Raw genomic sequence first — 26,062 nt, forward strand, 5'->3', positions numbered from 1 at the left:
TCTCCTGACGTCTCTCCTCCCACGCACCCCGCAGTCCCCCCAGGGCCCTCCGCCTCCCCGAGGGACACGGCCACTGCCCAGGCACACCCTTTCGTTTGTGAGGCTCATGCTTCTCCAGTATTCTGACACATCTTTTTGTTCAAGCTAATGGTTTTTAAGGGAAACCTCCAGGACAAGCCTTGGGAGTCACCCCTCTGACACGAATGAGTGACAGACTCAATTCCCAAAGCTGGTGGCTAGTGTGACACCCACTCTTTACAGCTCACAGAGGGGGGTGGGGGGGTCATGACTCTGGACATTCTGCTCTCACCCGTCTTTTGGGGGGCTCAGGCAAAGCATCATGGCAGGCCAGAGAACTTCTAAAAGTCAATGATAAGTCCCATTAATGTATCAAAATGTCACCTGGTCAGTGTGAACCATTAAAAATTATTAGTACAAGTCTTAGTAGTAAGTCATTAAAGTGCAGAAATATCACGAGAAATTTCGTGGAGAATATTCATCACCTTGGAGCTGCACTGCCGGCCCTCACTTCCTGCTCCAAATCCCACAGTCCTTGCACGGCAGGAGATGCAGCCTATGGTCCATACCTGGGCACTCAGGTCAGGGTCCCAGTAAACCCGGAGCACTGAGGTCATGGTGGGAGCTCAGGTCAGGGCCCCCGTAAATAAGCAAGGTGAGCCTCAATAGAGTATGAACTTCACTCAAACATCTGGAGACAATCAGCAATTTAACCACAGAAAACATACTCAAGTGTAAGATACACTTATGAGCCAGAGATGAAAGTCACATATATTTAAAAAATAAAATGTTTAGAGCTGTGTCCTAATCCCTTGAGGGGACGTATTTCTTCTCCTCTACGGTGTGAGGAGAAGCGTAATTCAAGACTACAGAACTGCCCAGGGGTGTGAAGTGCTCCCCCCACTTCAGGGTCTGTGACGGGACCTGGTGTCAATTTCTCTAACAAGGAATCCGCCATCCATGCCACCTGTAAACCCAAAGCAGTTTTCTGATCTAACTCCATCAAGGTCAGTGGCATTGGGGGTGGGGGTGGGGCTATAAAACCACTGCTTCTGGGGTTGCCAAGCTAAATCTGGGTCATTCTGAAATAATCAGTGGAGAAAAGTGATAAAGATCAAGTTCCCTAGGAACTTTCAAGATGGCAAAGTGTGGGAGAGAAGATTTAAAACAGAGGGTAGGGGAGTGGGTGGAGTTATATGGAGCTCGAAATGAGTAAGACCGCAGAGCATGATGTGAGGCTGGACATGCACCTGCTCGCCTTCGTTGGGCCCCCCGTGTGCCCAAGCAGCACCTCCTGGCAGAGAGTGTATTGTGCCTCCTGGGCCCCCAACAAACCATGAAAATGAGGAACGCACCAGCCACCCCATCTGTGGGCAGCGAGAAGGACTCTGTCTGAGCACAGGGTCCATGGAGGTATTCCCTCTCTGTCCACTGAGGCCAACGACCGGCCAGGATGCTCTTTCATCGAAGGACATGCTCAGCAGTAGCCTAGCGGAGTGTGCCTCTTGCAAGCGGGATGGCTTTTCGTATTTCAGAATAAACATTACCTTTTACTGCCATAACTTTGAGCTTTTTAATAGAGACAAGGCTAAATGCAAACAGTGTCTGCTTCTCCTAGCTGAATACAAATCATCATCACGGGTTTTTAAGAGCAGACACTGAAAAGTACATCAACTGCCTTGGATTTAGCCAAAGCAAAATGATATTTATACACGTTGGGGATGGTACAGGAGGCGACAGAAAAGAAAATATCACAGATTGGCCTGAAGTGAAGGTCATCATATTTTCTAAAGAGTCTATGTTCCCTTTGGGGCCGCAGATACAGCCAAAAGGTACGAGAGATGTGTTCTTCACCATGAAGATGAGGCCACCCTTCTTGTCTTCTCATAAAAATCTCGGGGCGCCTGGGTGGCTTAGTCGGTTAAGCGTCCGACTTTCGCTTAGGTCATGATCTCGCGGTTCGTGGGTTCGAGCCCCGCGTCGGGCTCTGTGCTGACTGCCAGCTCAGAGCCTGGAGTCTGTTTCAGTCTGTGACTCCCTCTCTCTCTGATTCTCCCCTGCTCACGCTGTCTCTCTCTCTCTCCTAGAAATAGATGAAACATTAAAAAAATTAAAAAAAATAATAAAATATGAAAAATCTCAACAGTGAGTTCAACTGTTGGTTCTTTAATGAGCTTACTGTCTTTCCATACATTGGAAGTATTGTAAACACTATTATGGATTATTTCTGCCTGAAATACACTGAGTATAGAANCTCCCTCTCTCTCTGACCCTCCCCTGCTCACACTGTCTCTCTCTCTCTCTCTCCTAGAAATAAATAAAACATTAAAAAAATTTTTTAAAAAATCTCAAAGGACAATGGGTACTGCCTCTAGCACGGAGCAGCACAAACATGTACGTGAAACCCAATGTCATTTCCTGTCCTTCAGCCAGCAGGAGGGGAAGGGGCAGCCCCGAAGTGGGGGGGGGGGAGCCACAGGGGCTCCCCCCGCCAGCCTGTAGCGCACAGTGCTCTCCTCTGAGGCCCCCGTCCATCCCAACAGGAGAAGCGCATCTCGTTCTCTTCCAATACCATTTTGAGGAGCCGTCTACACTTTCCTACAAATGGTCTTTTGTACGGTTATTCTTGCTGAATTGCAAACAATAAGACTTCCATAAATCAGGTCTGCCAAATCCCCTCCGCTGTTGATAATAAAATGAGGGCTCCCATTAGGAAAAGGAAAAAAAAATCAGAGAAACCTCCTCAAACACGAGACACATAAAACTGCGCTTCCTTTTTGCTGAAATTATCCAGTCCCACGAATGCACGCACTGGTTACCTTGATGAGAACACATAAAACAACAATATGCTGGTTGTAGTTAAGGCAGATATTTTTTGGTTCTGCAAATATGAGCGCAAGCAGTCTGATGTAAGGACGTAGCTAATCTAAGGGTGAAAAATATTTTTATTGCTCTGGGAATAGTCACCGTGAACTGTATGCAACAACAGAAAGGAGTGTGGGGGTGGGGTGGAGGGAAGCACATGCAGACCCAAGAGAATTACCAAATCAATTAACAAGTAATTCAGGAACTAATTTCTATATTGCCTCTTAGCACAAAATTGTATCTTTAATTTCTCCCGTAGTAAGCATCTCTATGATGGTCCTAGCACATACTGCCGCTGTAAATGAGTTTACAAGGATCTCTTTTTGATTGGCTATACAATATTATTTCTTCACAGTTCAATGCCACTGTAGCCAAGTGCTCTGAAATATTTAATTATACTGGTAGCTACCAGTTACCAATTTGCAAGACCCACAGTGAGTACAGTACATTTTAAAGAACTAGTAATCAACTAATTAAAACCACAGTGAATTCCAGATACTCCAATTACAAACAACCGCTGTGGAATACACTTAGAGGGTTTCCGGAACGGGGGAAGGAGTCCTCGCGGAAGGCCTGGCTGTACCGTGGAGCGCGGGTGCCCCCAGCCGCACACCCCGCCACGCGGGCGTCATTTAGAAGGTGCGGTGGCTGCGGTGGCCTCTGGGTGGCTCTGTGCCTGGACGTTTACTGTAACTGAGGGAGCCACACCGCAAGCCTGGCCGGAGGTGAGGCCGTTAAATGTGAAGACGGAGGGGCTTTGGAGAGGCAGACGTGGGTTTGAATCCCATCGCTGCCTCTTACTGGCCTTAGGAAATCGTGCAAGCAGAGCCTCTGCTTTCTCATCTGTAAAACGTAAAGAAAAGGACCCGGGAGTCTCACCGGGTTGCAGGGGCCTCAGCAAGCCTGCGGGATAAATAACTGGCACCGGTGCCAGATCCTTTCAAATGTGATCATTTTTCACAATAGCGAGATCAAACAGCATGAAGCTGAAGGACGCGGCTTAGGAAAAAAGTGGCCAGTCACAATATAATCAAGAGATGCACTAACATTATTTGTTATTTCTACCAAGTTTTTAAGCCCAAGGGAGAAGACAGTGCCCAGAATGTCTCTGTTAACAGCAGAAAGAGCACTGGAGTGTCTGAGAAGACGGGGTCTGGATCCTGTGACATTAGGAGGTGAAACCCTGGGCAAGTCACAGAACCTTCCGGGGGGTTCAGTTTCCCTACGTGTACAACGCGGACCTCTTCTGGCTGTAGAAACGGCATGTTCGTGATGCGAGGCCATGGTAGGCTCAGTACGAACACCAGCAGAGCAAAAACCCTCTTATGGTTAATACATAGCATTTTTTATGTTAATGTTACATAAATATATAGCTATATGAATATATACGTACATATGTACACACAAACATTCCTCATTCTCTAAAAGGAATTACTTTAAAGAAATAGGAGAAATCTTTTCATGCAAAAAAAAAAAAAAAGATCTGAGATGAAACCCAAGAGATCTTGGTTTGCAAGAGGCCCCACATAAAGCTTCCTGCTTTACAGCAACCTGGCGCGGCACCTGGCGCGGCACCTGGGCCACAGGGGCGCTCAAAGCTTTAGTCACTCTCGGGATGTGCTGAGAACCTCCCATGTGCCTGCCCTTCAAGGCCCACAGCCTCTGGCCCCTGGTGAGCTTGCAGACTGCCTGCCCATCCTCACCAGGTCCACTCACACTACCACGGCTGACAGCACCTACTTGCCCTGGGGCTTCCTCCTCACCCCAAGGGGCTCCTCCCACCCCCTCCGGGCTCCTCCTCACCCTGGGGGTCCCCCAGCTCCTCCTCAAAGGCCCAGCAAGTTTCAAAACTGTCCTCACTTGCCCCTTCCCTCCAACACAAGAAGGCCGAAACAGGCTTTAATTGACTGTTCTTGGATGGTAAATCAATGGAAGATTAAAGAAAGAAAGAAAAAAGAACACTGGGACAGTCTTAGCTGTCCTTTCGGGCTGTGAAATAATTCCGTGTGGTACGTATTACTAAAAGGCAATAAGTATTTCAAAGTACTAGCGTACGTGTAACTACTGATGTTGAAATTTCCTTGATTAGAAGAGGCATTTCGTGGTATTTAGACTCCTAGCTCATTCCTTATGAAGGAGGGGAAATTTAGCTTTGCTCTACTTACACACACACACACACACACACACACACACACACACACACACGGCACCCAGGGCATTTTATTCAAGGCAATGCATGTTGATAAGAGGGAAACTGTCTTCATTTTTAAAAATCTACTTATTTTTTTATTTTTATTTTTTAATGTTGTATTTATTTCTAGGAGAGAGAGAGAGACAGCATGAGCAGGGGAGGGTCAGAGAGAGAGGGAGACACAGAATCCGAAGCAGCCTCCAGACTCTGAGCTGGCTGTCAGCACAGAGCCCGACGCGGGGCTCGAACCCACGAACCGCGAGATCGTGACCTAAGCGAAAGTCGGACGCTTAGCCGACTAAGCCACCCAAGCGCCCCTAAAATCTACTTATTGAATGCAACTTATATCGTTAAAAATGTTTTCACAGACTATCAGCATGGTCTCAAGGTATTTCTCCAAGATGTTCATCAATTCATGGTCATCAAAGGGAAAAATAATCACTTCCTACAGGGAAACCTGACAGAGCCCCCCTTGGCCAAATGGCCAAGGTTAATACCACTGACAGGAAGATGCATCACGTGCCCCCTGCAGAGGGCACCTAGGATAGAGCACTCCTGCCGTCCCCCAGCCCAAGTTGCATAACCTCAGCCCAGTCACGCCAGGCAGTGCGTGCTGCAGGGCCCTCTACAGTATATGCGGTCAGCATTCCTAAGATGACAGCAAGCTCATGGAAGGTACGAAAGACCACAGAACACTCTCAGGGTGGAGGTGGCCAAGGGGGTGAAGGGACCCCCATGTGCACAGGGACCCTGGACTCAGAATGAGGTCTGCAGAGGAGCTCAGGACACAGGGTCCCGGGGGTGATCCCTGCACTGTGGCTGTGTGAACCTGCTGGCCTGGGGGGTGGGGGTGCTGGGTGCAGGGTATCGGGGACTCTGTTTTTGGAGCTTGTGCATAACTATTTCACAACAAAAGGCTGAAAATATTAAAGGCCTTCTTTATTTCTCATTGTGTTCCTATTCATGCAACTTTAAACCAAGTATACATAGATTTTCATGACAGGTACGCTTTCATTATTTTATAAACATTTGTCACACCTCTAAACAGTCTCTGAAAGTTCTAGAGGCTGTCTACCCTAGTGTTATTTAGGGACTGTTACTAATTAACTCCTCACTGGTGAGATATCTGTAGTTCAGGGGCTTTGATACTATAAATAACTCTGGTATGAACATTTTTGTCCATCTAAGATTTTGTCCCTTTCTCTTGGTGAATCATTCCTTTGGGATAAATTTCTAGCAGAGAGATTAAAGGGACAAAGTGAATAGAATTTCTTATGTTCTTTATGTACTGCTAGGTTATCCAATGTTCAGTAACACAGCAATGCGTTTCTAAAACATTCTTTTTTTTTAAAGTTTATTTTTGAGGGAGAGACAGAGCATGAGTAGGGGAGGAGCAGAGACAGAGACACAGACTGTAAAGCAGGATCCAAGCTCTGAGCTGTCAGCATAGAGCCTGATGCGAGGCTCGAGCTCACAAACTGTGATATGACCTAAGCCGAAGTCAGGCGCTTAACTGACTGAGCCACTCAGGCGCCCCTAAAACATTCTTTTTAAACTAACTTTTGCTAAGAGTAGAATTTTATCATGCTTTGTTAATTATAAACCAGAGCATAAAATGATCTCTCATTGTTTTAAATTTCTAATACTTTAGATATCACCAAAGAAAGGCCAAATGTCCATCCATGTTTATTTGCTTCTTGTGGCTCTTCATTCAGTCGTCTCTTGAGGGTTACTTATAGCCTCAGCAATATGTCTCTATGGCAGATATATTTATATATTTCCATAAAACTTAATGCACATTAAAAATAATATTAATTATTTTCCTACAGAATAACTTCAAGAAGAGAAACATATTCCTGTTTTTAGCACAAATTAGAATCATGATGTAGAATGAAGAATGGGATAAAAACCTGGCAATTACAGAACACTCCAGCATTATGAAAATTTGCAGGTTTGACATAAAAAAAATCTTTACAAACCAAGTCATATAATGAAGATACCTGGATGGTATTTCTTCTGTATGAATGATGAAAAGTAGCAGAGGGGTTCTAGAAAGAAACAGTTTTCAGAAATGATTCTGGTCACTGACAACGGTTTAGTTCTCTGAAGGTTAAAAAATGTACCTCCTGGGGTGCTTGGGTGGCTCAGTCAGTTAAGCATCTGACCTCGGCTCAGGTCATGGTCTCACAGTTCATGAGTTCAAGCCCCGTGTCAGGCTCTGTGCTGACAGCTCAGAGCCTGGAACCTGTTTCAGATTCTGTGTCTCCCCCTCTCTCTTTCCCTCCCCCACTTGTGCTCTCTTTCTCAAAAGTAAATAAATAAACATTAAAAAAAAATTTTAAATGTACCTGTGTCATACCTAAATATAGTATTCTATGTACATGAAACAGAGTCAAACATAAAGAAAACTGAATTAAAATTGATGCCGTTTTTCAATATAGAACAACGCTGAGTACGTCTCCAATGGAACACGCTCTACAGCTCGTCCACTACCACTGCTTGTCTCCTACTCACCACTGCAGGACAGGAGTGCCAACTGGCACCCCTACGGAAGCGTGTGACATGCAGGGGAGCAGATGCGTGAAGGATGAACCTGCGGATTCATCAGACAAGATGGCAGCCAAGATCCCAAGACCTGATTAGTGTCACTGGAAGGAGGAGGGCAAAGGACACTGCCTCTCCTTGAGGACAAGGTAGGTGTTTCTAGAACAGAAGGCATTCCACTTGGGCCCCCAAAGACAGGACGATTAAAGGGACCAGTTGCCACCAAAGCTCATGTTCAACAGGGGAAGGGAAAAGCCCAAGAGACCCAATGTGCCTAGACAGGGGTGAAAGTCTCCCGAGCCAGCCCTGACTGACTGGTAAACCACTGGGCCCGCAGGTGACCCTGGGTCATGCTGCCACACGAGTACCATGGTCGGTCCAAGTGCCAGACAGCACACGCTTTCCAGGATGGCCCCATGTGAAACATGGAACGCTAACAGGCAAGGCCAGCGTTTACTTGGATTTTGATCTGGTTTAGAAAAGACAGTCGTTGTGAGCACGGATTCAGTCAGGGGGAATGGGGCAGGGAAGATTTTTCTAGAAACATACTTGAGAGGACTCCTGGATCTGACACTTGCGAGTGCTGAGACCTCATCTGTGGCATGACCTGGCCTCACTATAGTACGGTAACTGATGCGCAACAGGCGCCCGGAGAAGGACAGCCTGCACTGTTCTTCTACGCCCAACACGGTAATAATATGCTTAATTGTGCGGACTTCCTAAGCAGGTGGAAATGCAAGTAAACACGGCGGGGTGCAGATCTCACTGAACTGGGAAGACTAGGTCTGGGGAGGCCTAGATGTTAACTGTGTCTGTTCTAGAAACATAGCTCTACTATTCGGGACTTTATAAAAGATGTCTATGTACGAATATATTTCCCATGCCTAAACCCTTCTGTGCTTCTTTCACACTATTTCATCAACTATCTACTTTTTTTTTTTAATGTTTTATTTATTTCTAGGAGAGAGAGAGAGACAGCGTGAGCAGGGGAGGGTCAGAGAGAGAGGGAGTCACAGACTGAAACAGGCTCCAGGCTCTGAGCTGGCTGTCAGCACAGAGCCCGACGCGGGGCTCGAACCCACGAACCGCGAGATCGTGACCTAAGCGAAAGTTGGACGCTTAGCCGACTAAGCCACCCAGGCGCCCCAACTATCTACTTATTTAATTACAGCTGTCAGCTTTGGTACCAAGGCTCTGAAAACCTGGTCATCGCTAAGTCAGTTGAAGAGTGGTGCCCTTGGCGAGATGCAGGAAAGGAGAGGGTGTTTATGCTGCTCAAAACTACCTGATAAAAACATCACTATCTGCTGTCCTTCCTGACAAGAGGTCCCCTTCTCTAGAACTCCGGGTGAGAGCTCTGGAGCAAGCGCCCCACTGTGGGCCTGGAGCACGCGTGGGGGCCATGGAGGCCCCAGGATGCCTTGGGCACCAGCAGGTAAGGCCCGGGCCCCGTCTCCATTTTGGGGGGAAGGTGTCCAGTCCAGCAGCCAAACGCCCCATGTGGCTCCACTGTCACTGTTTTCCATACGAAAAGTAAGATTCCGATGGCCAGTGTGACTCCTCCCCCCAGGAGGACAGATGCCCACTTCTTATTCACAGAGAACAAAAGCCAGCTTGGGAGGCATCCCTGTCTGTGGTCTAGGTTGTCATATGCAGAGTCCCCGCATCTCCCACTCGCAGCTGCTCGACAGAACGGAAATGAAATCAGACGGTGATGCTACAATTTTCTCAGGCGTCTTTGTAGATGCCTGTTTCCACAGCGTTTGCAAACGTGTGGACAGTGGTGAAGGGTCTATAGCCCCTCCAGGCACGCATCACGTGCGAGGATCTGAACCTTCGCAGCGAGGTCTCTGTGATCCTGCCACACCTTTCCCTCGAGAATGAGATGCTTTTCTCTACTGGCACCTTCTCCTGTACCCGGGATATGCTATCAAAACACACAGCGCTGTGGCCTTTATCACAGGGACAGGTCAGGTGACTCAGGACACAACTGATGTTGTACCTCTGGAAGGCCAGCAGGGGAGCTGGGTGTAAGGTAAACCCCAGAACCGCGGGCACTCGTGGACTCAACAGGCGTTCGTGGCCATCCCCAGCCACAGGCCTGACATTTGCTCCTGGTCCGGAGCAGCCACCTTAGCCTGGGAACGGTTCCACTGAAACCACGGATTACCGCAGCGTTTCTTTTTAAAACCTACCTGATGGGTCCCCGCTGCCGTCACAATTACGAGACGTGCTGCACAGAGAGGGAGCTACAGGCTTTGCGACAGCATGCGTTCCCCTAAGTCTTATTTCAAGCGACCACTGTTTACTGAAATTAGGAGGATTTATGCTGAAACTCTCAAGTCAGGAATGTTCTGAATATCGTGTGTTTGTTAACCAGGACACAGAGCCCACTTCGTGGGCTCTTTCTATTCTCCAACATATGGACAGGAATCCAGTGGCCTTAGCTTGTAATATCAGGAAGACTTACTGCAGAAGAATATTATAAAGAAGGCTGCAGGTGGCCCTGTGGTCACACACACCTGAGCGCCTGTCTCAGCTCTGCTATTAATCAGCCCCATGTTATGGGCTGAATTTTGTGCCCCCCAAATCCACACGGGGAAGCTCTAACTCACAGTGTGACTATACTTGGAGACAGGGACCTGAGCGATGTAAGGGAGGTGAGCTGAGGCCCTACCCCAGGATGACTGGTGGCCTTGGAGCAGAGGAACAGAGCCCAGGAGTGGCTGCACAGGGGAGAAGTGTGGAGGACAGAGTGGGAAGGCAGCTGTATGCAAGCCGGGAAGAGGCCACAGCGGAAACCAAGGCTGCCAGCCCCTTGCTCATGAACTTCCGGCCTCTAGAAATCAGTGTCTGTTGCCATAAGCCCCTCTCTAGGGCGTCTCCATCATCGCAGCCCTCGCAGACTAACTCGCTGTGTGATGTTGGGCAAGTTACTTCTTGGGCCTTCCTTTTCCCGTCTGTCGAATGGACACAGTTTCTGGCTCCTAGAAACAGTCAGTGTTGGTTACTGCCGATACTCTGACGGGTTATAATTACCCAGCGTCGTAAGCCCTATGGGATGAAGCAGCAAGAGGGAGGAAAGCCTCGGATCAGGAAGAACAGTGGCCGCGATTGCTCTGCAGAGGGTGGCCCTCGGGGACACTGCCTGCAGGTGCAGTGCCCTTGGTGGGGGCCCTGGAGCCCCGAGCTCTACGCTGTCCTAAGTCTCCCACCCCGACACCGCCGTACGGAAACACGGCAGGACGCCCCACAGCTGACACGGGGAAACAGCACGCCTCCCAACACCCCATCAAGGTCGGCCGGAGCCCCAGCCCTTCTAGACGCCCCTCCTCACACCCTCGGCTGGCACCCCTCCTTCCCACTACTGTGCTCATTCTGTCCCCTCCTGACTTTGGCAGCTGCCTCCCCCAACCCCTTTCTCCCCCCAACCTCTCCAGCTCAGCAGAACCCATCGTTCCTTAGCTCCTGGGGCTCCCAGGGTCCCTTCTGCACGCTCATTCACCAGGACTGGGGAGGTCACGGGCTGGGGGTCTTCACCGCACATCTGAGCCCAGCCCGGGTCATAGACACCTTCCCCGGCACGGAACCCAGTGCACATCTACGCAGGTGAGCCCAGCCCGGGTCACAGACACCTTCCCAGGCATGGAACCCAGTGCACATCTACGCAGGAGAGCATGTGACTGCCACAGGCTGACTGTGTCTGATAAGAACTAATGCCCAGAACAAACATTACTGATTCATCCCAACGAAACCAAACCCCGGCGATGCCTGCCAAAGGCGTGCTCCGGGGAACTTCCCTCCGCTTGTGTGGGAGCGTATGTTTCTGGGCTCGCAGGGAATTGGGTTTCACCATCACTGTTGAGCTTTTAGAGAAAATAAACAACATTTTGCTGAAATGAATCACTTAGTCAGATCCTCTCCCGGCTCCTGGATTTGGATACACAGAGGACACATTGAGTCTTCCAGGAAAGAACATTATGTCTGCACCGCCGTTTACAGCGTACAAAGCACTTCACACACGGCTTTGTATCATCCTCCCCCAGCTCCCAAGACCGGGGAGGTTTCGTTTGAAATTGCTTTGCAGATTTATATTTAAATGATACGTTCTGTATTTCAGTTAATGTAATTTCTTCAAGCATTTTGTACAGGCCATATCGTTGTCCCCCACACTTTTGCAAAGGGGTCCCGGGGGTGGGGGACAGTGTGTCCCATTTAGTCAAAGACAGACGGCTGTGACTTCCTTCCTCGACATCCAGACATTCTGAACTGTTTTTCCAATGACGGTATGATATTTGAGGAGTCGAATTAAAAGCATGTGACACACCCACCTGACCCATTAAATTAATAATCGTAATTGGCTGAGTCTGTCGTGAACCAGGCCAGATGCAATGCTCTCAGGGAGTTGTTCACCCGAGTGAGGTAAATTAGCTTTCAGGGCACTGGGGTCTGCGTCGGTAAATTATCTGCTTCTGGGGAACTAACTGGGCCCCTGATGCCGGGGCCGAGCTGATTTGCCACATGGGTGAACAACGTATTCCCATGGCGCCTCTCGCTCACCTTGGTTCCTCTGTGGTCAGGCCTGACAGCGTGAGGCATCGTGCAGACACCTCGCGGACGCCGCGGAGAGGGTGGCGCGGGCCCGCAGAACTGGCCGTCCTGTGCTCCTGGGAGGAAGAGCACGGTGCTCCCTCCTTCCCTCCTCTGCCTCCGTCTCCCCAAAGTTCCAGCCCAGTCTTCGACTGGTTTCCTCTGCCAAAGTGCTGGCTGGCAGTCGACCAACGGGTGGCGAATGGTGTCCGACTTCGAGATGGGAAAGTTGAGCGCCATCAGGGGGCTTTGATTCCGTCAGCCCCACACAACCCAGCCCCTTGTGCTGATCCCTGGTGCCAGACAGCGTGGGTCAGCGGCCTGCGGCGGGCCGGCCGAGGGGGTGGACTCCAGAGGTGCCCTTCACTTCATCGACACTTGCTTTCTTCTACTCAGCTGAGAATCAAAACTGTGCCCTGCTTAAAACGGGCCCGTGGGCAGAGGACTCCCGGAAAGTTCTGCACCGGTCAGCGCTTCCACTCAGGGCTTGGGAAGGGTTTTCTGGTGGCTTCAGGAGGCTGCTGACAAGCGTCCGCTCTCCTGGCTGACTGTCCACTCTGGAGGCAACCATGACATCCAGGTTCAAGGTCAAAATTAAGACTTAAAAGCAGGTGTTTTGAGGACACTGCCTGCCTCTGGTGTATCCCCGGGGCATCACACACTGACGTGTGCGGACCTCGGCCTGCAGCAGGACCTCGCAGGCCCCGGGACCCAGAAGGTGCCTCGGCCGAATTCGCGGGCCAGGAGCAAACGGCCCAGTGACTCCTACGTGAGCACCACCGCGGCCACCAAGCACCTGCTGCCACACACACCCCTCCGCTGGCCTTTCTTCAGAGTCCACGGAGGCCACTTTCTCTCAAAATATCAACCAGTTGATGAAACAGATTAAAAAAAAAAGCTGCATAAAGAGGGAAGCAGATGCTGTGTTTTGCCCATAAATCTCAAAGTTCCTGATAAGGCCTGCAGGCACTTGAAGCTCCAAAAAACGAGCCAGCGGGCAAGGGAACACCCTAGTGATGACTGAGAAAGGCCTGCGGGGGGGCCCGCAGGAGGGGTCTGCACCGATGGGGAGGCGTCTCTGCCACAGCCTGACTTGGCGGCGCCCCGTCTACTTCCGGAGCGTCTCGTTACTGATGGAGGACACCCACCCCACACGCGGGACGGAGAGCAAAGCTGGGAAACACTGGTGGCCGGTCTCACGGTGGGGAGGCCAGACTCCAAACAGAAGCACGACAGAGCAAAGACAGTATGTCTCCCTCTTTGGGATGCTTTGGGGTCTCGAAGGAGACAAACATGCTCTCCAAGTATGGAGCCTCCCCGTGAGGGGCTCGTGCGTCCCACCAGGTAAAACACGTGCATATCTTTCCAGTGTGTTACACGCCAGGCACGCGGACGGAGGTCTGAGAAGTTCAGACACACGGCCGTGCCCGTGGCTGAGCGGGAGGGGAGGTGCGGGCCCGGCTCCGGCCGAGGGTCTGTGGGGAACGGGAGAGGCCAGGGCTGAGGCCGCGTATCTGTACCATAATATAGAGATTAAAAGATGCCAAAGGGAAGGAAAGAAAGGAGAGCGCACAGCTGCCGTCCCCCAAACAGACCTCCCATCTGCCACCCACGATTTGCATGTCACCTTCTCCGGGCTCATTTGTACTTCATTAACTGCCATTGACTTAACAAGATTTATGCAAATGACACCAGAGGAGCGCCCTAACTCCCACTGCAATCAAGTGATTATGTATGTACAACTCTCCACAGCAATGAAAAATTAATACGTGACAAGCCCACTCGCCGCTGAGCTGGGCCTCTGGCTTTTGTTATTTTTTAAATTCTTTTTATTTTTCTTGCTTTGCTTTTTAATTTTTATTCCAGCAGACTTTATCTTATTAGTTAAAAAAAAAAGAGAGAGAAAAAAAGAAAAAATAGAACACTCTGAACCAATTCTCCTCTAAGGCCCCAGAAAGGACGAAAAAGGAGAGGTGGGTCCGGGTCCTCAAAAAACAAAAATCACTTTGCAGAAAAATCAGTTACATTCTCGATGAGGAACCTTTAACCACGGGAAAGGGGGAGCGACGGAGTCCTCACCTATCATCATCCAGCTCAGCTCCCACGCTGGGGGAAGGAGCCGCTGCTCTCACAAGGAACGAGCTGGAAAACGTGAGCAAAACATGGTTAAAATAATCCACTGGAACTCGAGCGACCTGTGTGAACACGAGTCGGCTGCAGGACGTGAAGAACCGCCCTGCTTGGGTCCTAAACCAGCTGCCACCGGATTCCCAGGAGGAGGGGCAGGAAAGGGTCTGCGGTGAGTGATCAAAGACACTGGCCAGTGTGAGACCCAGGAGCCTAACCAGCCCCGCGGGATCACGGGGGCTCTGGGGCCGGTTCTCTGCTGTTTGCGCTAAGGGCCCACGAGCCGGGGTGCGGGGCTCCCACGGGTGGAGCAACTCTTGAACACGGCTGTGCGTGAGGTCCAAGTCCTCTGTGCCGGGAGAAGGGCAGGAGTGGCAAATGCACCATGGGCAGCGGCTGGGGGGCGGGGGGAGTGAGTGTGAAACATGAGTGTGGCCGTGTCATCCCTGGAGAAACATGTTGTGGCTGTGAGTCTTGGAATTTTCTTCTGCATAGGCACAAGGTTTTTGTGGTTTTGTTTTAGAGTTTGTTCACTTATTTTGAGAGAGAGAGAGGATGCGCAGAGAGAGAGTGAGAGAGAGGGAGGGAGGTCCTGAGCAGGCTACGCGCTGTTGGCACAGAGCCGGATGCAGGGCTCCATCTCACGAACCATGACATCATGACCTGAGCCGAATCAAGAGTCAGACGCTTGACCAACTGAGCCACCCAGGCACCCTTGGGCAGAAGGTGTTTTTGTCTGAGGTCAGGGCTCACCAGGTTAATTTAAAACACAGAACTTTGCTTTTCAAAGATTTTGGAAGACTTTTCAGCAAAAGATGCAGTGGGAGCCAAACCCTGGCCCCCCTTGGCAAGCTTCTAGAACATGCTGGCCACGTCTCCTTCCTCTGCAGCCCCCGCTCCTCGTTTCCAATGGCCGAAGTCACCACGCCGGGAGGGTCAGGAATTCAGACCCTCTCTAATGGTCTCGGATCCTTTATGAACACGGCGTGCACGGGCATGGGGGCAAATCTGTACGACCATTTCTAGACCCACATCAATCCCTGCGACCCACAGAAAGGCTCCGACAAAGGTGCCCTGAGCAGGGCTAATTTGAAAATCCAGCTTTGCTGGAATTAAAAGAAATTCTCTCTGGAAGGTCTACATCCTGGCGTGTGGAGGGACTTGGGGATCATCCGGGGCCCATTTAACAGATGAGGAATCTGAGGCCTGGAACATTCTGCTGTGGGTGGTGGCGCAGCCAGGTGTGACCTTCTGGGGAGGGGTCTGCCTGTGGCTGCACGTGGGGGCAGCAGCGAGTAAGGGACAGAAGCCGCACGTGCTCCCCAAGCCCGACTCCTTGGGAAAGCAGACCATGATTTAGATTTCGACGAGATTATTTTGAACATTCACAATTGAAAGGCTTCCAAGGACTGGATAATACTCATTTTACGCTTGATGGTCAATTCCAATCGGCACACGTATTGAAAACCCAGCCTGTAAAGCACCCCCCCCCGCCCCCCCCTCCCCGCAGATGAGCCGGGTACAGATTGAGTGAAGGTTCCAATTACACGGGGGGCCTGCCCGGCTCGCGTGGAGAGCAGCACCCCCTCCCCCATCGGCAAGAGGCGTGAATTAACGAAACAGTCTAGAATTAAGTTTTAATATTCCCAAAAGGAAAGGTCCCCGGTCTAATTTTTTAAATGAGAGAAAAATGAGTTAAGTGATTTCCATAATTCTAGTTGCAACGGCATCGGTGGCAGAAAAATTCCACATTAAAATCGCCTTATCGGACATCTCGGGTTTATAAATAAAGGCACACAAAGGAAGAATAAGTCAGTAGGCGCGTGGACCTTGATGCTAACAGAACCATTTTAGAGCGAGGACATCACCCACCAGCGAAGAGGAGGGAAGACGATTTTCCTTAATGGTGCCCCGTGCTAGTCCACACATTTGTGGCCCAGGAGCTGGAACGTGTTTGTCACAACACCCTGTGGAGCACCCACTCGGGCCTCACCCGGGAAGCCAGGGCCCCAGTCAACCTGTTCCCGAGCATCCACATCGAACCCGCCTGGTCCCTATCGCTGCACTCCCGAATGCACTGTGTTTGTGCACAGACTCTAGCTCTTTGTGAGGGCGGCCGGGGCCAGGCCGGGCTGCAGAAGGCTTTGGGAAACGGAATCGGTGTCCGAGGTAGAAGCCGACCGAGAGCCATCACCCAGAGGGACAAATTGGTCACAGCCGTGTTCTTAAGAGGCAGAGTCATTATTCTGCCCAAGGATTTCCGCCCCCCCCCCAAGCAGAATGCACTCTCGATCAATTGGACTTCTTTCACAAAGTAAAAGATGCTGTTTCCAGGAGCCACAGTGCTGGGTCGAAGTCTTTATTTTTATTTTCCTTGGAAACATAATAGCAAAGTAGGTCACGTGAATCCCCATTTTACTTGAGACGCGAAGTGATTTGGTGCCTGGTTTCTGGGCTAATGAAAACCTATTTCAGGCTAGCAACATAGGCCAAAACAAATGCTTGAATTCAAGTCCTGTTGTGTAATGAGGAAGTTTAATTAAGGCCCCACATTACAGCTGTAAATGTTCCTTTATATAATAAGGTCTAAATGAAACTGAACCTAATCAAAGTTACAATTCCTTCATTAGCAAATTACAAACAGGAGCGCGCAGCTGACACACCGGCCATGATTATCACAACTAATTGCCTCGTTGTTACAAACCAGCCTGAAACAGTGTTCAGATGTCCGTCTGCGAGAGCAAATTAGGGCCACATCGGCTATTCCTGTGATCACAAGGGGCTCTTGTACAGCGATCTGATTTACCCCTGTCGACTGGCGGCCAGCGGCCCAATCAAAGCCGAGCTACAAAGGCAGCCTTTGAAGCCAGCTCAGCCTCGAAACACACTCCATATGCAGCGGGCAGACTGTACTTCATTAGATCTGTTGTCACATTTTCCCTCTTCTTATTCTAATGATCCTATTTTAATACACACAGGAACCTCTTCTAATTGATGTCAAGTGAGTGACTTCTACATTCATCAACAGAACACATCAAACAAACCTTGGTGCACGAGCCAGCATCATAGCAAGGAGAAACCCGAGGTGTGTCCAGCGCCAGGGAGGGAAGAAAGGGGGAAGCGGCGTACCTGTTTAATTGGGATGGCTCGACCGCTCCCGATGCTGTCTGCTCGGCCCTCCAGGCCTTTCTTCTCTTTGTCTGGGTCACTCCCTTTCCGAGACTGCAAAGCAAAAATAAAGTTAGCGTTTGGGTAAGGGCTGTGGTTCACGGATCCGTGGGTCTGCCCTTATTTGAATAGTTTCTGCACGCCCATATGGAGAAGGCACGGATGGTGTACGCATGGACGCATACACGCCCGGGAAGCAGACCGTTTCGGGCTTTGGATTTCCACTGATCCGTCTTTTTACAGAGAATTTTCTCAACTTTTCTCCCTACTTTCCCACCGCAGAATTATCTTTTAATTCTTTTTTAAAGAGTTCAAAATTCAATTACTGGAAACCAATGGACCATACAGGGAAGTAACACCCAACAAGAAAACACATTCTGAGGCTGCAGTTAACCCAGCCGAGGAGGAAAGGCCTCCTTCCTTGTGGCTTGGTTGGGAAACCTACCACATAAATGTACATATTTAACAGATGTCTGAGGGATGTTTAAATTCTGCTAACGACGGAGCTGAGCGATTTAACAGTACGGCCTTCTTTCGCATCAAGGTGCCGTTAATGTTGTTGTTGTTTTCTTGTAATTTTTTTATAATGGCTCCCGGATGGTTAGAAAGCAACACCCTTCAAAGTCAAACCGGTGTGCCACCCCACAAAACACAGCAATGGGGGCAAAAGTTGAAAATATCTTTTTCGGCAAAATATCAGCCCTTGGGGAAAAACGAGCAGCTTAGGTGGTTGAACAGTCTCGTCGGTGGAGCCGCTGACGTTCTGTGAACGGCCTCGGGAGGGCGCGGCCAGCAGGGAGGGCGGACGCGTGCCACCCAGGGAAGCTACCACCCCACGCACACGGTGACTTCGGCGAGTGGAAGGCACGCCGCGGCTCCGGCTCCGGCTCTCGATGGCATGAGAGAGCGTGAGCACAATGATTTTCTGACAGATTTATTTTATTATGAGAGAAAGATCTGAAACTCGTCCTCCTTAATAACTGTGCTGACAAGTGACAACTTCACTCCATTACTTTTCAATGGGAACATTACTCACGCAATATTGAAAATGGAGAAACATTTTCGTGTGCTTTTCAAATCGGAGATGATATATGAAACAGAGAGACTTTGTGGTGTCCGGTGCAGCAATGAAACGCTAATGGAATCCAGTTTCAAAGGGTGTAAGACAGGGCAGCTGATTTTTTTTTTTTTTTAATATTAAAAGGGGCAACATCATGGGGTATGACAGAAAGACGTCCCTGTGGCATAAACTCAGATGCGGCACTTCAGAGAGCATGTGTGCTCGTTACGAAAGATGCCACTTTGTTGAGCGGAAGAGCCGATGTTTCCTGAACACCTACTATGTGCCAGGCACCGCGCACCTCTTTTCTTTAGGAGGCTAGCAGCCTGGAATGGGGTAACCAGAAATGAAACATGCAGCAAATAGAAAGTTGTAGAAAAATGTAAAACAAAGTTTGTCCGTTTGGGCTAAGAGGCAATGGGAGATACTTAATCAATTCCTTGTCATGAATTTTAGCCACAGGGTAAGGGCTCACTTTTCTCTTTAATTAATTCTTTAATTAATAATGTACAGTTACAGCTATGAAATAGCCCTAAATTCTCCTTTTGCCATATCTGAATGCACAGGCAAGTTAGAACTCGAGGTTTCTATTTGTAAAATAAGATTCAAAGCTCCCAGGAATAATATTTAAAAAAATTTTTTTTTAACCTGCAGAGATCATTAATGGAGCTTTTGGAATTTGATGAATTCCAAACGTCCCAATTTGAAAATCCGCCTTCATTATTCTCTATTAACCAGAATAATTAACAAAACAAACATAAAAAAAAATGAACGTCTTCCTCAAGGCAGCACATCTGTCCCCACAGTCCCTCTGTCTCCAAGCAGGAGACTTCCAGATCCCGCAGAGGCAGGATCCTGGAGAAACAGACTCAGTGCCTGATCGCACGCTCGGGGGTGAGGGGCCTTGAAAGTCAGTAAGACTTTGCCGCCAAAATGCCACAGAGTCCCTGATGGCTCTAAGGGTCTGGCGGAGAGAGCCGGGACACGGGCATTTCAGGGACAGGGTCCCCCAGTCCCACGACTGCTGTCCCCCAGCGGGCTGCAGTCCCACCGATAGCACGGACCCCCTGGGCACGAACACACGCCGATCCGCAGTGAGTTCCCCAACTCATCCGCCACCCGGGGACGACATCCCCAGCAGCGCACCCTTGTGCTCGCGCTGACACGGCTCCGGGACATCCTCGAGCAGAGCGGCTCTGGGCACCAGCTGCACATGTCAGGAGCGACCGTGCGACAGGACCAGCCAGCCGCCCACACCTGGGGGCTAACAAGGGCTGGCCACCCTCCCACGGTTTTGCGGGGGGGGCAGAGAGAGACCTCCACTGTTGCCGATGCCAAACACGGAGAAAAGGGAGGCTGAGGTGGCCTCCTTCTTTGCAAAAACGTTTACCTTTTCCCACGTGACATAAGATGCCACGGAGGGGACCCCCCACCAACCACCTGCGTGCGGGGACGGGAAGCATCTCTGCAAGAGCCGTCGCCGCCCAGCAGAAGCCTGCATGTCCCCTGCAGCCCATCGCCACGCGGAGGCTGCTGGCCACCCGGGGACAGACCCACGCTCTCCTCCACTACACACACGACACACACGTGTATTCACACCATGCACCTTGCTGCCTATTCTTACTGCGAGGTTTTTGGAATCTTTCCACAATGCGGTCACTGGGTATGCTTGGCTCTGTTTTAACGGGACCGGCGTGGTGGGGTGAGCTTTTGAAAGGACCCTGTCAGTGAGCGGTTATTTTAAAATCTGAAAAGAGGCAGGGCAGTGCCCAGAGGTGCTAAGTCAAGACACATGCTTGACTCAGTTTAAGATGTGGATACAGACAATAAACAGCAAATTCAAGGTCACGTGGATCCTCAGACACGGAGACAGGGGGTTGGGTGGGGCTGTGCTCAGGACGCACACTTGGAGGGCTTCACCTTTCACCCAAGATGTGTTATTTCTTTATTGGCGGCGGTGGCGGAAAAATGCTTGTGTCTGATGAGCTGTGTGGTAAGTGTGTGCACGTGCTTCCTATTCCTCCGTGTGAAAATATTTTCTCATATACCGTCTTAACCACGTGTACTTTAGGGCGGCCACGCTAAATTAAGTGTCCTGAGAACCCATGTTAGGAAACCAGAAACTGAATGGATGTACCCTTTTAATATTCTTTTCTCAAAAAAAAAAAAAAAAGATTTCTTTCGAAAGCAGTAAGCAAAATAAGATAGAATTTAGCTTCTGATGGATTCCTACGGCAAATTTAACATAAACTGGCGACTACTGGAGAGATTCTGAGTTTATTCCAGTTAGTGTTTATGCTGGTTTATTCTAGAGCGCATGTCATTTCTGTCTAAAAAATGCATGTGTACGCAACCAAACATCTGTGGCCGGAAAACGAGAGTCCAGAGTGGTTGGTATGCTTGTTACAGGTCTACTTTGTAAAATTTATAAGCATGGGATTTGAAAAATGATGTGTGTACTACTTAATTCAGTCTGGCCTCTTTACGACACTCTACTAAATAAGGTGGTGAGTGCCCCTTCACCCGGGTGTTACAGCTCCAGGCTGCAGGGGGTTTTACTCACTACGATGTTCGGCACATGGCACATCTGTCCTCCTACTAGAGGCTTTTAAATAAACACACGCTTTGCCACTTTAAGCCAATAATTACCAACAACTGCCAGGGATGGAGTCTGTGAATGTTACGTGTTTAAAAATAGGTGCGTGCTAATAATGAGGATTTAGTTTCCTAATTGCTACCATTCCAAAATTAATTTGCCGCTTCTCATTCCTTGGATGACACTGACATCTAGTGGAGTTAATATTTCTAAGGTCTTTAACTTAAACATACGCACACGTCACCATGACCACCGCCGCCGCCACCACCGTTTCGTTCAACGTCGAACCCGGTGACGACCAACATTTGGCTCCCGCCTGAGGACTGAAGCCTCTTTCCCTAAACACCATGATGCAAACCCACCATGGTGCCGGCTTCTTTCATTGCCCCACGTTTCTCTTCCCGCTAAGAAGAGACTCCATTTCTGAAATGGTTTACTCTCAAACTGGTTTCCAACACTGAACGAGAAGGAGACGAGGAAGGAATGATGCACAGGTTCACGGGCAGGCATTCGCGTCATTAGGTCCACCGATCGTGGCACGATTAACAGGGACGCTCAGTAGCCCCAAGGAGGAGTTTTCGCTGGGTCCGGCACCTTCCCTGCCTGGCCGGGACGGCTGGGGGCCCCCGGGCTCCTCTCGGATGCGCACACCTGTGCACGGCCCAGATAAGCAGGACAGTGGCCCCGTCTCCTCGCCTCTCTGCTCTCCTCTCGGCCCTATAGTCTCCAGAACACCTTCTCTTGAATGCGGACTGACTCTGGCAAGAACTTGTCCTGACAGATAGGAAATCTGGCCTCTGCAGACAGCAGAGGGGAAGGACGTATTTACTGAGTTACTATTATATGGAAGCGTCCTGCCTTAAAGATTTCTCCTTTGTAAGCGACTGGGGTCATCACAGTTTGCCTAGAGGGCAGGGCCAGGGGTAAGATTTTTCTGGAACATTCCAGTTCCAGAGCCAGCCTCATAAGGGACAGGAATGAGGATCTGCCACAGCTCTCCTTATAAACAGCCCCATTTTTAAAGGTACTTCCTGGCTTCTCACCTCTTTCCTTAGAATAGAAACCAAAGCCAATGACTGGTAAGGAAGGCATGGTGTCCTTTCTTCCTGCTGGGCCCTAACAGGTGGGGCCAGGATGCAGAGACCTTCCTGGTCCCTGTTCGAAGCCCTACTCCCAGACCCGCTGACCGCCATCCCTCCCTGCACCTTCCGCAGCTGGTTTCCCCAAGTCTGTGGGTGCACGCAGCCTGTCTGTGGGTGATACCTCTCCAACCTGGCCTGGCGTGCACGGGGCTCCCGGTGTCGGGCCCCGCTGGGAGCTGCTATTACTCTGGGTGTAATTTCACTGTAAGGCCTCCAACGCCATGAACAAATTTAACCAAACCAGACATTCACGTGCGTTCTGTAGAAAGCTAAACACCTCGCCCCCAGGCTGTCACCTGACCCTGTACGGCTTTTGCTGAGCGCAGTCCGAAATCCTTTTTATACCTGCCACTGTATGGAGAGAAAAATGAAAGCCAGGCCACGAAGACGCTTTGCCCCAGGGAGCATCCTTCTAGCATCCCCTCCACCGAGAACGCTGTGGTATGCAGTTCAGAGAGGCTAAGCAGCTTGCCAAGGTGGAACAGCTACTGGTAGTGGAGGCTGGGCTCTGAGTCTGGTCTGTCTGGTCCTTGCTCCGTGCCCCCTCCCCAATCCCCCCCCGCCCCCCCAGCAATGTCCACCGGAACCGACACGGTACAGGGCAATCGGGCACAGGAAAGGGGAGGGGCCATCGGCAGCCGACCTTGGCGGTCATGGCCGTCCGGTGGGAAAGCCACCTCGACTGTGGTAGGGAAGGCGTGGGGGTGTCCCGTGCTTGGTACCCGCAGGCGACACCAGAACGCCATGTCTAAATAAGGGCAGCAGGTGAGCAGGGACCCCAGCCACCCCTGCAGAGGGGACAACCTGGTGTAGGGCTGCCATGTGCTTGTCGGATATTTAGCAGCAACCCCGGGTGCCACCAATGACCCAACTGGCTCCCAGTTCTGACAACTCATAGTTTCCTAGAAACTGCCAAACGTCCCCAGGAACTTTAAAAGCATATACTTGTAGGGAGCCTGGGTGGCTCAGTCGGTGAAGCGTCCGACTTGGGCTCAGGTCATGATCTCACGATTTGTGAGTTCGAGCTTCACGTTGGGCTCCATGCTGACAGCTCAGAGCTGGGAGCTGCTTCAGATTCTGTGTCTCTCTCTCTCTCTCTGCCCCTCCCCCTCTTTGCACTCTGTCTTTCTCTCAAAAATAATCATTTAAAAAATATAATATAATATAATAAAACAAAACAAAACAAAAGCATATATCTGTAATGCACAGACCTGGTCCCAAGGAAAAAAAAAACACGTTCTTCTCAAGTCAAACGACTCCAGTCACAGGACAGTGGTTCTGCCTGGAGTTCTGGGCTCAACTGCAGAGCCTTTCACGACTGACTGGTAATGTCTGCCGTCTGCGAGGGAAGGGACGCGGTCGTAGTGCCGTTGCCTCCTCGCCAGCTCAGGGGTTCTCTGCGTCCCAAGCGTCCAGGGAGCTTCTAAAAACAACACGTGCCTGGGGCCCACGTACAGGGTCTGAGTTCATAAATCTAAGCCCAGATAGCCAATCTACAATTTTTAAAGGCTCCGTGAATGACTCTGAAGAAAAGTCCGAGAGGAGAGCCTCACGTCAACGAGCCTCTCAAAACACTGAAGGCTCCTGGTGCCGAGAGCCACCCCCAGGGGTAGGCTCTCAGGCGCTACAGCCCGAGAAGAAGGGGGGGGGTCTGTGCATCCCAATGGCTTGTGTATTTCACGTGCAGGTCAGGGGCACCTGTCTGGGACTTCTGGGCACAAGTCACCTTGTCTTTCCAATGTGACCAGTCTCTCTCTGAGATGGAGACAATCACAAGATAATCAATACTTCACACAACCCCTCACTCTTCCCTGCGCCCCGAGATATTCACATCTGACTCAGTACCCCAACCTTTGCTGGGCATCATTTCCTTAGTCTTCCACAGAAATCAGTGCTCCTCGCCCCAACTTCGTGTGGATTCTACAAGTAACACTACAGTACGTGGACAGGAGCTGACGTTGTGGGGGGTCACCCTCCAATCCCCTCCCGGGGACGACACTCACGGTGAAAAGGTTGGACCGGCGCTTGGACTGCTTCCGGACGGGTGTGGGCGTGTTGGCTGTGGGAGGGACGTCGATTCGAAGCTCCTTCTGGCTGGTGCTGGGTGTCGACGGGACAGAGGAGGAATAGTCGCTTAAGCTCCCGCCTCCGTTGCTCGTCTGAAACAGGGAAACACCAGGGTTTTATTAACGGAACACTCCAGGGCCCAATGCACCACCTCTGCGGGGTCAGAGGCGACAGGTCAGCGCATCGCGCTGGAGAGACGCCCACGTGATGGGTCAGATAGCTTCTCGGACGTGGCGAGTTGACCGGCATCAAGTAGAACACGCCCTAACTCTAGAACATCCCAATCATATCAGGAAGTTACTTTTTCTAAGATAAGTGACTTAAGAAAGAGAAGTCTCTGTCATTTAGTTAAAAATGGTGGGGGGGGGGCGCCTGGGTGGCTTAGTCGGTTAAGCGTCCGACTTTCGCTCAGGTCATGATCTCGCGGTTCGTGGGTTCGAGCCCCGCGTCGGGCTCTGTGCTGACAGCCAGCTCAGAGTCTGGAGACTAATTCAGAATCTGTGTCTCCCTCTCTCTCTGACCCTCCCCTGCTCACGCTGTCTCTCTCTCTCTCCTAGAAATAAATAAAAATATTTTTTAAAAAATGGTGGGGGGCGGGGGGAGTTAAAATGTAATTATTTTCTACTTCCTCTGAAAAATGAAGGGTGTGGCTGAAATGATAGGCCCTATGGCTCCTTGGCAGCTCTAGATCAGACGCCGGAAGAGCATGGTTTTGCTCAACAGAGCACAACGCACACTCTGAAAATCTGAATACTTGGGGAAGACGTTTGAAGATGTGCAGAAGATGACAGAGGCGTACACCGGAGCCTTCAATATCCTGGACTCCACAGGCTCCTCCCGTAAATGCAGTTACTTCCTGACCCCCCAGGGGAACCGAAAGCGCCACACCAGACCCTCACACTGCAGACGGGGCCAATACAACACCCGCCCAAGAAATGTCCATCGGAACCACATGCGCAGGCAAACCCGGGTGCATGGTTTCCTTAGCCGGCTGTGGGGCTGGTTCTTCGAACTGACCATTATCTTGTTCGCTTCCAAGTAAATAATTTGCTAAAATGTTACCATGGAGAGAGAATGGCATCTAGCGGGCCCAAGGGCGACGGCGATTACAACAGAGGGCTGTGACCAAATGTGAGCACGCAGGAGTGGGGTTAGCCGCTGAGATTTACCCACAACTGTTCAACCCAAAAGCGCACCAGAACCAGGGCCCACGCAGGGTAACTTAAATCAACAGTGAAGACAGCGGTGCGCCTGCACACCTCGGGTCTCTGGCCAAGCCAGCAGGCCTCATAACACAGGCAGCGTGAAGACAGGAAATGCTAAAGAATGATCCCCATAAAATCCGCTTGGCCACAGCGGTTTCCGAAGGTAATGCTAAGTCAATTACCAACATGCTGTTATTCATAAAGTTGAAACGAAAAAAAGAAAGAAAGAAAGGAATCCGCCTCGGAGCTGGCTGAGCGCGCTCTAGGGACCTCGACGCGCCCCTCGGTCCGGATGCGCCTCCCCCCCCCACCCACCTCGGCGTACCTGGCTTATGTGCACGGCGGACACCTGTGCAGAACAGACAGACGAGTGGCTTGGGGAGTTGGGCAGCGACTTGCAGGGCCCTATGGACAGCTGCTGCTTCTTCCTCGTGGCCACGATCTTCTGGGCAACTAGGGGTTGGGAGACACAAGAGATCAACGTGAGGC

The 26,062-nt window shown here is 50.5% G+C and overlaps 1 protein-coding gene across 4 annotated transcripts in view; it reads right to left on the minus strand.

The window, feature by feature from the left end:
• Window positions 1–26,062, minus strand: part of AGAP1 (ArfGAP with GTPase domain, ankyrin repeat and PH domain 1) — a 538,356-nt gene that overhangs the window by 247,646 nt on the left and 264,648 nt on the right. For all 4 annotated transcript variants that reach the window (XM_039228590.1, XM_039228588.1, XM_039228589.1 and 1 more), the window contains 3 exons: window positions 25,899–26,026; window positions 24,305–24,460; window positions 17,465–17,557 (listed from right to left, as the gene is read on the minus strand). In XM_039228590.1, the coding sequence (XP_039084521.1) occupies window positions 17,465–17,557; window positions 24,305–24,460; window positions 25,899–26,026 (377 nt within the window). The remainder of the gene's footprint in view (window positions 1–17,464; window positions 17,558–24,304; window positions 24,461–25,898; window positions 26,027–26,062) is intronic.

Source organism: Hyaena hyaena, unplaced genomic scaffold (assembly GCF_003009895.1).
Source record: "Hyaena hyaena isolate Hyena2069 unplaced genomic scaffold, ASM300989v1 scaffold_31, whole genome shotgun sequence".
Lineage (NCBI taxonomy): Eukaryota > Metazoa > Chordata > Mammalia > Carnivora > Hyaenidae > Hyaena > Hyaena hyaena.